We start from the raw sequence: 13,229 nt of genomic DNA, 5'->3' as shown, positions 1-13,229 counted from the left end.
CTGCTTTCCCACAGAAAGGGGCGTGTGTTTGCCTACAGTGTCCCTCTGGATACTCTTTGTTTATATTGAAGCAGCAATTAGATTTAAAGATCTGAAAAATTTTCATGTAGACCTCTGTCGACCATTTGCTGCTCACTGGTGAGTATTACCTATAATCCTAGTCTACACTTCAGTGTAGAATGCTATGTTCAGCTGAACCAGCCTTTTCAGACAGACAGCACCTGTATTGCTGAGCCTGTCACTGTCTCTTAGCTTGAGCTTTCCAGCCTCTCTCCTGAGGTCAAGGGAAGGAGGTGCAGTGTGTCACGTGTTTAGCTGTTTCTTAGTCCATTGTCTTTTACAGAAGTAACAAGACTATTATTAACATTTTTAAAAGAAAATTTACTTATGAAATATAAGTGAATATTGAAGTATATTTCATTTAACCTTAACTAAAAATAATTAGAAAATAAGTTTGATTTCTGTTTACATCAGTTGTAAAAAGTACAAACTCCTAGCCGGGCGTGGTGGCGCACGCCTTTAATCCCAGTACTCGGGAGGCAGAGGCAGGCGGATCGCTGTGAGTTTGAGGCCAGCCTGGACTACAAAGTGAGTCCAGGACAGTCAAGGCTACACAGAGAAACCTTGTCTCGAAAAAACAACAACAACAAAAAAAAAAAAACAAAAAAAGTACAAACTCCTAAATAAACAAGAATTATTATTTCCAGTACTTTTAGTTTTTATGAACAATTGAGTTAAATAAACCATATCGTTTTAAATTTGTAGTGAAACCATATTTAGACTAGTTAAAAATTATAAATTTTAACATTTATGAGACTTAATATGGGCTTGTGAGTACTTTGGAAAGGCATTGGACAGTCTGCTTAGTTGGAGGAGATATTCTTACTTCTGTATTAGAGTTGTAAGTACATTTGCTTTAACTTGGTAGCACAACCCAGATGATCTCTGATACTTAAGTGATAGCTGTCATATATGTGATTTTGGAGTTGCTGTGAAAGTGATTATGAATTAATTTTACAGAAGCAGCTGTCTATCGCTCTTACTCCCCAGACACAAGAAGATTAATGTAATTGCCTGAATTTGACTCTATTTTATTTTATTTATTCATTTATTTATTTTATTGAGACAGGGTTTCTCCGTATCCTTGGCTCTCCTAGACTAACTTTGTAGACCAGGCTGGCTTCGAACTCAGAGATTCCACTTGCCTCTGCCTTCTGGTGCTGGGATTACAGGCGTGTGCCACCACTGCATGGTGCCCTTCTGATTTTTTTTCTAAACACTTAGCATGGTTATTTGTGACTACTCATAAAAGTATCTACCCTTTAGCTATGTTTAAACTTTTTATTATTTGAGAATTTCATATGTGAATATAATATATTTTGGTCAAACTGAACTCCCATTTCTTCCCCTTAAACTCTTCCTATTATACCCTGCACATGACAAACTTATTCTTTCCAACTTCATATATTCTTTTTTTTTAAGTCCTACTGAGTCCACCTAGTGCTGTCAGCTTATACATGGGTTATGGCATGGCGTCTTTAACAGTCCTTCAACTAGTGGTGAGGCTTCATAGCCCTTCCTGATCTGTCTGGAACTTGAGCTTGATGCTGTGCAGCCATAACCTCTGCGAGTCCTTGAGCAATGGTCCCATTTTGTCCATATAGATACCTTTTCATTCTTAAAACAGAGAAGCCTTAATTTTCTAACTCAAAAAGCTTCTTGTTTCCTCAAAGCATTAGCTGCTGCATCTGTCAGGCCCTGTGGACTCCTAGAGTTAAGGAGCCCGCAAGTGTGATGCAGAGTGTGTCCCATAGCCTGGCAGACACACAGGGCTTGTTCTGTTGGCATGGGTTTATCTTCATCAACTAGGCTTGAGTTTCTAATTTTCAATCTCAGTAGTCTTATGTGCTTGCCACACATGTTGTTTGTTTTAAGCTTGCAATTATTGGCTGGACTGTCTTCCTTCTAGTATTGGGTACCCTGTGGTGACTTTGGGCTTTGGCTTCAAAAGTTATGTGAGCTACAAAATGCGGTTAAGGAAGCAAAAGGAAGTTCAAAAGGAGAACGAGTTTTACATGCAGCTTCTGCAGCAGGCCCTCCCTCCAGAGCAGCAGATGTTGCAGAAGCAAGAAAAGGAGGCCGAGGAAGGTAGGTCTTTACTCTGAACCTGTGGCCTCACAGGCCAGTCACATTTTGGCTCAGTAAGAAGATGGCTGAATTTTGATTTTTCCAGTTTCCTGATATTTCTCCTTGGGCCTTGTTTGTTTGGTCATGAAATACAGAATGTGAGCACACTCTGAGGTCTGTCTGCTTTTACATAAGGTGCTTGTTTTACTTACATTTTTATTTTGTATGCATGGATCTTTTTCTGCCTGTTTGTATGTGTACCACATGGTTGTCTGGAGCCCAGAAACTGGGATTGCCAGTGCTTCTGAGCCACTTTGTGGTGCTGGGAACAGAACCCAGGTCCTTTGTAAAAGCAACAAATAAAATATTTTTATTTTATTTTATTTTTTTGAAAAAAAAATTTGAGACAGGGTTTCTCTGTGTAGCTCTGGTTGTCCTAGACTGTCTTTGTAGACCAGGCTGGCTTTAAACTCACAGAGATCCACCTGCCTCTGCCTCCTGTGTACAGTATTTTTAATTTTTAAAAATATAAATGTGGGGCTGGAGAGATGGCTCAGCAGTTAAGAGCACCGACTGCTCTTCCAGAGGTCCTGAGTTCATTTCCCAGCAACCACATGGTGGCCTACAACCAGTATAATATGATCTGTTGTGCACTGTATACATAATAAATAAATCTTTTAAAAATGTAAATGTTTTGTTACAAATTTTAATAAATTACATCTTGACTATGAGATTGTGATTGAAGCAAGTCAAGAACCAAGCTATAAGTAAGATGGTGATGTGAGCATGTGATGTCGCCTGCTGTCAGAACAAGGGAATGTGGGTCCTGTTTGAATGTTTTATATACTGTACAGTGGTTCTTAAATGGAACCATTTCTTTTTCTTTTCTGGTTTGTCTTTCTGTTTTGTTTATTTATTTGTTTGTTTATTTTTGTTTTTTCGAGACAGGATTTCTCTGTATAATAGCTCTAGTTGTCCTTGAACTCGCTCTGAAGACCAGGCTGGCCTTGAACTCACAGAGATCCCCTTGCCTCTACTTCCCAAGTGCTTGATTAAAGGTGTGTACCACCTGCACCCAGCTAAATGGAACCACTACCACTACCACTACTACCACTGCCACTACCACTACTACCACTGCTACCACCACTACTACTACTACTACTACTACTACTACTACTACTACTACTACTACTTCTTCTTCTTCTTCTTCTTCTTCTTCTTCTTCTTCTTCTTCTTCTTCTTCTTCTTCTTCTTCTTCTCCTTCTCCTTCTCCTTCTCTTCCTCCTCCTCTTTCTCTTTCTCCTCCTCCTCCTTTTTTTTTTTTTTTTTTTTAACCTAAGTCAGGGTTTCTCTGTGTAGCCTTGGCTGTCCTGGACTCACTTTGTAGACCAGGCTGGCCTCGAACTCACAGTGATCCACCTGCCTCTGCCTCCCAAGTGCTGGGATTAAAGGCGTGCGCACCCACCGCCTGGCTTAAACGGAACCATTTCTAATGGGGCTTTTCTTATATTTATGGTTGTGAGCCTAGCCTTTAACGGCTGAGCCATCTCTCCAGCCCTTGGGGCTTCTCTTGTGGACCCTCAACCAGTAATGGTAGATGAGCTGGTAGTAATACTGATTTTTCTCTTTTTAAGAAAGATTTACTTATTCATGTAAATTCTCTATTTGCATGTATCCTACATGACAGAGGAGGGTATCAGATCAAATTATAGATAGTTGTGAGCCACTGTCTGGGTGCTGGGAATTGAACTCAGGACCTTTGGAAGAGCAGCCAGTGCTCTTCTTTTTCCGCCCCCCCTCCGAAACAGGGTTTCTCTGTGTTTCCTTGGCTGTCCTGGACTAGCTTTGTAGACCAGGCTGGCATCGAACTCATAGAGATCCGCCTGCCTCTGCCTCCTGAGTGCTGGGATTAAAGACGTGCGCCACCACACTGGCACAGCCAGTGCTCTTAACTGCTCCACCATCTCTCCAGCCCCCAATAATCATTTTTTTCCCTTGGGAGTTAGAAGTTTGAGGTCATGATTTTTAGTTAATTTATATTAAAATTCTTTTTTCTGAAGCAGTGCAAAATAGCTCTTAAGGAGACCACAGCATGTTGAAGTGTACTGTGCTGATAGACAGAGTGCTTCATAAGTGTCCTGGGAAATGACCTATTACTTTAGCCGTGGAGTCAAAAAATTAGATGCTTGTAACCAGAAGTCACATCTTTTCTTTCTTTTGATTTTTTTTCAGTAATATTATCAGGTAATGGTTTAATCCAGGCATCTTTTTGAAAAAGTGTGTGTGTGTGTGTTGGTGTGCATGCCACAGCACATGTGGGAGCAAGAGGACAACTTGTGGAGTTATTCGTCTCACACTTACTTAGGTCTTGGAGATTGAACTCAGGTCACTAGGCTTGTGTGTCAAACACTTTTATACACTGAGCCATCTCCCAGATCCAATTTAGGCCTCTTTTAAAATAGAACTTCTTGGGAAGGTAGCCATTGTTGGACTACTCTGACTGTAGCATAAGCCAATACAATAAATCTCTTTTCAAAAAAAATAAAGGTCATTTTATAAAAATGACATGCTTTTTTGACAAACTTAGTTGACTATATTATATTATATTATATTATATATGACTTAATTATAAAATTTTAATCTTACTTTAAAGCCAAATCTTTAATGGTTTATATTATGGTGATTTTTCTCAAATGTGTATGGATTGCTCCTTGGAGTTAGTCAGTACATCATACTCACTGCCTCTAAGTTTCTACTGTGATTAATATGGTGAATTTCTAGGCCTAGCTAATATATTTTACTAAGTCAATTTAGTCTCTGTTTTTAAAAGCTAAATATTCCAGTATGGGTTTTTGTTTGTTTGTTGGTTTGTTTTTGGTACTGTAGCAGCCAAAGGATTGCCCGACATGGATTCCTCGATCCTTATACACCACAATGGAGGCATCCCAGCCAACAAAAAACTTTCCACAACTTTGCCAGAGATAGAATATCGAGAAAAAGGGAAAGAAAAGGACAAGGATGCAAAGAAACATAACCTTGGAATAAATAACAACAATATTCTACAACCTGTAGACTCTAAAATACAAGAAATTGAGTATATGGAAAACCATATCAATAGTAAAAGATTAAACAACGATCTTGTGGGAAGTACAGAAAACCTCTTGAAAGAGGACTCATGCACTGCTTCCTCAAAAAATTACAAAAATGCCAGTGGAGTTGTGAACTCCTCGCCTCGAAGTCACAGCGCTACAAACGGAAGCATTCCTTCCTCAGCTAGTAAGAATGAGAAGAAGCAGAAGTGCACTAGCAAGAGCCCCAGTGCACACAAGGACTTAATGGAGAACTGTATTCCTAACAACCAGCTGAGCAAACCAGACGCGCTGCTAAGGTAAGTGCGCGGTCCTCCCGCCGCCCACTTCACTCCAGAGGTAGCCCTCCGTGGGCCTGCTGGAGTGCCTGCGGCCAGGAACTGAGACTGGCAGCTCTCGCGTGTCTGTTTTATACAGGTTTGTAGCCACCTGTGTCAGCATATGAAAACATTGAGGTGATGGTGATAGATGTACGTGCAGCCCAACTGATGGCCTTGAAGGATGCTGTGTTCGTCCTGTCCTTGTATGTTTGCATTTCTCAAGTTCTTATTGGCAAAAGCACAACTAGAAGAGTTTGGTCTTGGTGCAAATCTCTCTGTGATCAACTGACATGGATGAGGAGAGGAGTAGGAAAGTTTTCCTTACTATCCTGGACTTGTTTCATTGCCTAGTTTCTCTTTCTGCAGTTAGATTTAAATTATCTATAGGTCAGTCTGGGGTGTTCAGGTTTGAAAAGTAATCTCTTGGGCTGACAAGGTGGCTCATTGGGCAAAGGTGTTGGCTGCCAAGCCTGCTGATTCCTGGGACTCACACTGGGGAAGGAGAGCACTAATACACACACATGACACTTCAGAAAATAAATATTAAAAAGAAAAGAAAAAGGAGATCTCTTGCTAAAAGTTCTGTAGGGGAACACAGTACTTGTTGTAAAGTTTAATCAGAAGCATTCCTTTTCCCAGTCTTCCTTAAAAGAGTAGCAAACACTGTGTGTGACACTGCCTGACTCAAGCTTCTCTTATTAAATTGGCAAACAGGTGTGGCCTTCAACTCAGCCTGGAAGCTGAGAACTGAACTGAAGGGGTTTTGGTTTTGGTTTTTGCTGTAGGTAATTCACACAGTTAAGTAAGTTTCCAATTTTCTACTTTCTTTGGCTTATTTAAAGGCCAAGGACTATTTATGCTTCCAGGAAGAGTTTTGTGAACTAGAACACTAAAGAGTTTCAATTCTGTGAGTGATGCTAGCTAGCTAAGAGGAGTGGACATGCGTTCTTCACTGTGTCTCGCACTCCTGAGGCAGGCAGGCCTCTGGCCACTTTGGAAGCATGCCACTGCTGATTGGACAGACGTCCAAGTTCTTCCCCACTACCTTGCCGCGTGAAGAGTCCACAGAGCGCCCTCTTCAGTTGTCCAGAGGAGAAAGACCAGTTATTGTACTACTTATTTCAGAAGGGTTCCCCAAATCCATTAAATGAAGCCAGTGATACATTTGCTGCAAGTTATTTAACATCTTTACATGATTTTAGTACCAAAACAGGTTTCCTGTATTTGATTGATGTTGTAAGTAAGGTGAAAATGCCTTCACAGGCACCCCGGCTAATTGTGATGCTAATTGGCTCCGATACATGATCTGCCTTTGGTGTAGAAGATTGAGGACACAAATGGTCCATGAAGTAGGGCTGTGGTATTTGTGCCCCTTGCCTGCCCCTGAGGACGGCTGCCTCCTGTTGTCACTAGTGTAGATGGTCTCTTCACCTATAGGCAGCCCCAGAGTAAGTCTCTATGTTAGAGAAGAACGTGCTGTGAGTTCATAGAAGATATATTTTATAAGCTTTTATAAAAGTTTTATAAACTTCTGGCTGTGCGTGGTGGCACACGTCTTTAATCCCAGCACTTGGGAGGCAGAGGCAGGCGGATTGCTGTAAGTTCAAGGCCAGCAAGTTTAGGATAGCGAAGGCTACACAGAGAAACTCTGTCTCAAACCCCTCCCCCCCCCAAAAAAAAGTTTTATAAACTTCTGTGGGATTATTTTCAACTTTTAATGTAATACGAAATTAAAGGGAGCCAGATGTGGTGGTACACATCCTTAATTCTAGCACCCAGGAGGCAGAGGCCTCAGATCGCTATGAGTTGAATGCCAACCTGGTCTGTGTCGTGAGTTCCAAGGCAGTCAGGGCTACACAGTGACACAAACAAGAAAGGGACCTAACTATCCCACAGTTGGAGACATTTATGCAAATAGTGGCCCATTCCTTTGATCTCTCTGCCTCTGCTGGGATTAAAAGCCTGCACCACAATCAACTGGTGACTTTATATTTACTTTGGAGACAAGGTCTCTCTCTGTCCCTCTAGCTGTCCTGGAACTCACTACATAGACCAGGCTGGACTTGAACTCACAGAGATCTGCCTGCCTCTGCCCCACTGAGCGCTGGATTACAGTGTGCCGCTACATCTGGCTTCTAAAGTAGATATTGTAAAAAATCATACTTTTGTGCCATATTAAAGAATTTGAGAGACACAATATGATGTTCCATGAAGGAGAACACAATGTATTTTAAAACATTCTCACCAAAGTATACAAAAGAGAGATTTGAAGAGACAGCTAAAATGTTGACAAAAGCTGGTGACAGAATCAGACATTTCATCTCTTTCTTTTTACTTACATTTTCAGAATTCTCTACAATGAGCAGTGACAAAAGCATTTGAAAGGAAAAGCATTTTCGATTTTTTTATGTGCATGGTGTTTTGCCTGTATATGTGTCTGTGTGAGGATGTTGGATCCTCTGCAACTGGAGCTACAGGCAGTTATGAGCTGCCTTGTGGTTGCTGGGAATTGAACTCAGGTCCTCTTGAAGAGCAGGCAGTCCTCTGAACTGCTGAGCCATCTCTCCAGCCCCGAAAAGCATTTTTCTAATCAAATTATCCACCTTACTTAGAGGAGGCCTTATCACTTCCTTTTCTCTTGCTTGTCTCCTGTCTGGTTTTGATTTTATATGTTTTTGATGAATTCTGTTAAGGCTGCTTATTTAAACCTGATGTGTTTGAGTTGTTAGCTTGAGAGCGGAGTGAGTGTCATCTTCAGATGAGCAAGCAGAACGCAGTTGTCCTGTCTTAGGGTCACTATTTCTGTGATGAAACACCACGACCAAAGCCACTTTAGGAAGAAAGAGTTTATTTGGCTTATGCCTTCGCATCACTGGTCATCACTGAAGGAAGTCAGGATAGGAACTGAAGCAGGGCAGGAGCCTGGAGGCAGGAGCTGATGATGCAGATGTCATGGAGGAGTGCCTCTTACTAGCTTGTTGTTCATGGCTTGCTCAGCCTGCTTTCTCACAGAACCCAGGACTGCCAGGCCAGGGTGGTACCACCCCAAATGGGCTGGGCCCTCCGACATCAGTCACTAATTAAGTAAATGCCCTGAAGGCCTGCCTACAACTCAGTCTTATGGAGACATTCTCTTAATTGAGGTTCCATCCTCTCAAATGACTTCAGCTTGTGTCAAGTTGACATAAAGCTAGCCAGCAGTTTCTAAGGCTCCTAAGTCCAGCATGCAGGACCAACTGTGGACATGCGCCAGGCATGCCATGGTTGTGCATAGTTCTGAGCTGTGTTCTACACTACTTTCATACATTTGGGCAAAAAAAAATGAAATCAAGAATTACACTAAGCACATAAAACAACCTGTAGCTCTTTTATAATAAGTTAATTACAACACAATCTTCAGTTATATCTTGGCAGGATAATAGTTGAAAACTATTTTTGAAAAAATGAATTCTATTGGGTGTCTATGTTAGTGATTAACAACTTTCAAAGAGACTTCCTGGGGGTGGCTGTTCAGGTAAGATTTACCAGCACTCTTCTAGCTCCCTGGATGTGCCCTAGGATGCTATACTCCTTAGCAGACAGGCAGCACACAGCACAGAGCTCGCCCATTGCAGTTTTGTTGTTATTGTTTGTCCTGGAACTCACTCTGTAGACCAGGCTGGCCTAGAACGCCTAGAGATCTGCCTGCCTCTGCCTCCCAAGTGCTTTAAGGGTGTGCACCACCACTGCCCAGCTCATTTTTATTTCTTATATGCGTGTGATGAAACCATTGTATTCCTTGGAACTGGAGTTACAGTCAGTTGTGAGTCACCCAAGATGAGTGTTAGGAACCAAAATCTGTACAAGAAGAGTATCCTCTTTCCCACTGACTCCCTCCAGAATCACACTGCTGTTCTTAGACTAACTCACTTATTTACACAATGCCAGTGGCTGCTCTTGGGGCAGAGTTGAGTAGCTGTGACAGACTCTGTAGCTACAAAGCCACAAATACGTTTTGGCCCTATTCGGAAAGATGTATTGACCTGCTTTGTACAGCACTTGCTTCCAGAATGTCTTCATTTTTGTGTCTTTATAAAAAGAAGGTCTGGCCGGGTGTGGTGGTGCACGCCTTTAATCCCAGCACTTGGGAGGCAGAGGCAGGTAGATCTCTGTGAGTTCGAGGTCAGTCTGATCTACAAAGTAAGTCCAGGACAGCCAAGACTACACAGAGAAACCCTGTCTCAAAAAACAAAAAACAAACAAAAAATAAATAAATAAAAAGAAGGTTCTTAGAGAATGGATATGTGTTGGCTGAGAGAGTAGCCTGGGAGCGAAGAGCTGAGTGAATAAGAAGGCCTCTCAGGCAATCCTGGAAGAAGTCAGGGTGTGTGCTGGGTGAATTGCTAAGAAAAGGAGTCTAGGGGAGGGAGGCTAGGAGTCTGAGAATAATAACCCTGCCTGTGGGTTCTTTCCAGAAAGCTTAGGGAGCTTGCTAAGTCCAGTCCAGTGTCCTCTTCTGGTTTGAGAATACATACCCTGTTCCAACTTGATTTGTGATTTTTGTTTGTTTGTTTCTTTTTGTGTATGTGTGTTTTAGACAGGGTCTCTCTCTATACAGTACTGGCTGTCATAGAATTCAGTCTGTAGATCAGGCTAGCTGCGGAGATCCATCAGCCTCTGCCTCCTGAGTGTTGGGATTAATTAACCTGTACCACTCCCAGCAATTTTGTGAATTCTTTTTTTTTTAATTAAAAAAATATTTATTTATTATTATGTATACAATGTTCTGTCTGCATGTGTACCTGTAGGCCAGAAGAGGGCATCAGATCACATTATAGGTGGTTGTGAGCCACCATGTGGTTGCTGGGAATTGAACTCAGGTCCTTTGGAAGAGCAGATGTTGCTCTTAACCACTGAGCCATCTCTCCAGCCCAGTTTTGTAAATTCTTAACTCAGGATATTTTTAAAAAGACTTAAAATGTTAGTAGCCAAAATTTCTTCTTTCTAATATAGCTAAATCAGAAAGCAGCAAGATCATTTATGTCAGCCAGTTGCTGGGAAGATGGTAAATCAGATCAGGGCTTGTTAGTTAGTGCTCAGTGGCCAATTTGAAGGCATGTTCATAGTGCTTTTTGTAGTGCTATAGAAGAATTCCTGTGAAAACTTGCTAATAAAAGCAGCTAGGTTTCTCTGTGTAGCCTTGGCTGTCCTGGACTCATTTTGTAGACCAGGCTGGCCTCGAACTCACAGTGATCCACCTGCCTCCACTTCCCGAGTGCTGGGATTAAAGGCATGCACTACCACACCTGGCTGTATGTTTTTTTGGTTTTTTTGTTTTTTGTTTTTTTTTATATATATATTTGTTTTTTAAACAGGGTCTTACTGGGTAACGCTAGTTGGCCTGGAAGTCCTCCTGTAGACCAGGCTGGCCTCAAACTCACAGAGATGAGTTCCAAACACTGGTATTAAAGGCATGTGCCATCATACCTGGCTTGTTGTTTTATACTTTTTTAAAAAAAGATTTATTTATTTTTATTATTTATATAGTATTCTGCCCGAATGTGTGCGTGCACACCAGAAGAGAGCATAAGATCTCATTATAGATGGTTGTGAGCCACCATGTGGTTGCTGGGAATTGAACTCAGGACCTTTGGCAGAGCTCTTAACCTCTGAGCCATCTCTCCAGCCCCTGTTTTATACATTTGACAGTCTTTTTATTTTTATTTTTTCCTTTTGCGGTCTTTTTGTTTATTTTAATTTGTGTGTGCCTGTGTCACGTGTGGGTATTAGAACCTCTGCGGCTAGAGTTACAGGTGGTTGTGAGCTGCCTGACGTGGGAACTGAGCTGGGGTCCTCTGAAAGAGCTGCTGTGAGCATTCCTAACCATCTAAACCAGCCCTCCTTGACAGCTGTTTCTTGTTTTATAAAGCGTATCATCTACCTGGCCCCCATACTAGGATTGGAGAGAACCCTTGCTTACGCTAAGCAAGGCCTCTTCTGGTGGGCTATATTCCTTACCCCAGAAATTTTAAGTTTTATCTTATTTTAAATTTATTTTTTAGGTATGTAGAGACAGGGTTTCTCTGTGTAACATCTCTGGCTATCCTAGGCACACTTTGTAGACCAGGCTGGCCCTGAATTCACAGAGATCCACCTGCCTCTGCTTCCCGAGTGCTGGGATTAAAGGCGTGCGCCTCCACACCTGGCTACTGCAATAGTTCTCAGCCTTCCTAATGCTACAGCCCTCAACCATAAGATTTTTGTTGCTACTTGATAACTAATTTTGCTACTGTTATGAATCTTAATGTAAAAATCTGAGTTTTCCTGTGGTCTTGGGGGCTCTTGAAAGAAAGGGTTGCTTACCTCCCAGCAGGGTTGTGAGCCACAGGTTGAGACCCACTGCTCTACAGCATCCTAATGCCTATAGTAAAATGTAAGGTCAGTGAGGACAGAGGCTTCCTTTGTTCTTAGCCATCACAATGTGAGGTCCTTGGCACAGAGCTTGAACTGGAGTCTCCTAACTGATCATAATGCAACTCAAGGCTTTGCTTTAAAATTTTAGTCAGTTTTTCATGTAGCTCAGGCTACACCTGGGGATGATGTTGACCTCCCCATAGGCCTCTGCCTGCAGCTGTGATGACAGGCATGTGCTACCACACCTAGCTCAGTGTACTTCGAGGAACCAAGGTTTCCTGCATGCTGGACAACTAACTGAACCACGTCTGTAGCTCCTCAAAGCTTCTGGTGTTAGGAAACCTCAGTAGTACCTAGGACGAAACCTTGTTGCTTTGGGGGAAGTTGATTACACTTTATGTAATAAAAGCTGCCACTGCCATCCCTTCTTCACTCCAGATTCTAGGAAGTTTTTCGGCTTGGCATCCGCCCCTACTTTTTCTAGAGGCATTGTAGGAGGTAAAAGGAACCTGGAGGTTGCAGAGAGAAAGGACCAGGGCTAATCCTCTGGGAGACTGCTATCCAACTAGCCTTTACACCAGCTGTCAGTTGGTTATGTCCAGCGCCAAGGGATTTTGGCACAGGCCACCTCTCAGCAAGAACAGGGAGAAATCTGCCTTGTCTTTCTTCTCTGTCCTGCTGGACTTGGCCTTTTGTCAGCCCAGGACTAGCCTCTGCCTTTGTGGCTGCAGGCAAGAGCTCAGGCTCCACTCTTCTATCTGTTTTTCTCTCCCAGGACTAAGTGGGGGACATTATCTCCAGTGCGGAGAGGAAAGTCTACATTTGCTTATGCTCTTTGTGTTTGAATACACTTTGCCTGAGTGTGTGTGTGTGCACGCGCGCGCCCTTGCGCGTACACCAAGCACTCTGCAGACTGACCTGTTGACCCCACTGGACAGGCTTCTCTTTTTCAATAGGATGCATTAGTGAATATTTTGAATGGCATCTTTCCTTGCTAAGAGATAAAAGTGTGTGAGCTTTGAGAATGAACTATAAAAGCCAGCCACTTAGAGGTGCTGGCCAGATTAGAGTAAATGTATTGGAGAAACTGGCTACTAAATTATTTGGAAAGTACTAAGGGGGTAGGGGGAAAGCAGTATGTTCATGAGTCTATTTTTTAAAGTTTAGGGTTTTTGGTTTGGTTTGGTTTGTTGTTGTTGGTTTTTTGTTGTTGTTGTTGTTGGTTTTTTGTTTTTTTGTTTTTTGGTTTTTTTTTGGTCTCTTTGGAAACAAACTTAATTTATATTTGTCTGGCACTATG

General features: G+C 42.1%; 1 protein-coding gene across 1 annotated transcript in view; it reads left to right on the top strand.

Annotated features, from left to right (window-relative positions):
* MACO1 (macoilin 1) overlaps positions 1 to 13,229 on the top strand; it is a 61,918-nt gene that overhangs the window by 23,569 nt on the left and 25,120 nt on the right. The window contains exons 4-6 of the mRNA XM_084788289.1: positions 15 to 138; positions 1,970 to 2,148; positions 5,014 to 5,515. Coding sequence (XP_084644415.1) covers positions 15 to 138; positions 1,970 to 2,148; positions 5,014 to 5,515 — 805 coding nt within the window. The remainder of the gene's footprint in view (positions 1 to 14; positions 139 to 1,969; positions 2,149 to 5,013; positions 5,516 to 13,229) is intronic.

The sequence above is a fragment of the Acomys minous genome (assembly GCF_964271855.1).
Source record: "Acomys minous genome assembly, chromosome: 6".
NCBI classification, from domain to species: Eukaryota; Metazoa; Chordata; class Mammalia; order Rodentia; family Muridae; genus Acomys; species Acomys minous.
The sequence above is the reverse complement of the archived record's forward strand: the minus strand, read 5'-3'. Positions and strand labels throughout refer to the sequence as shown.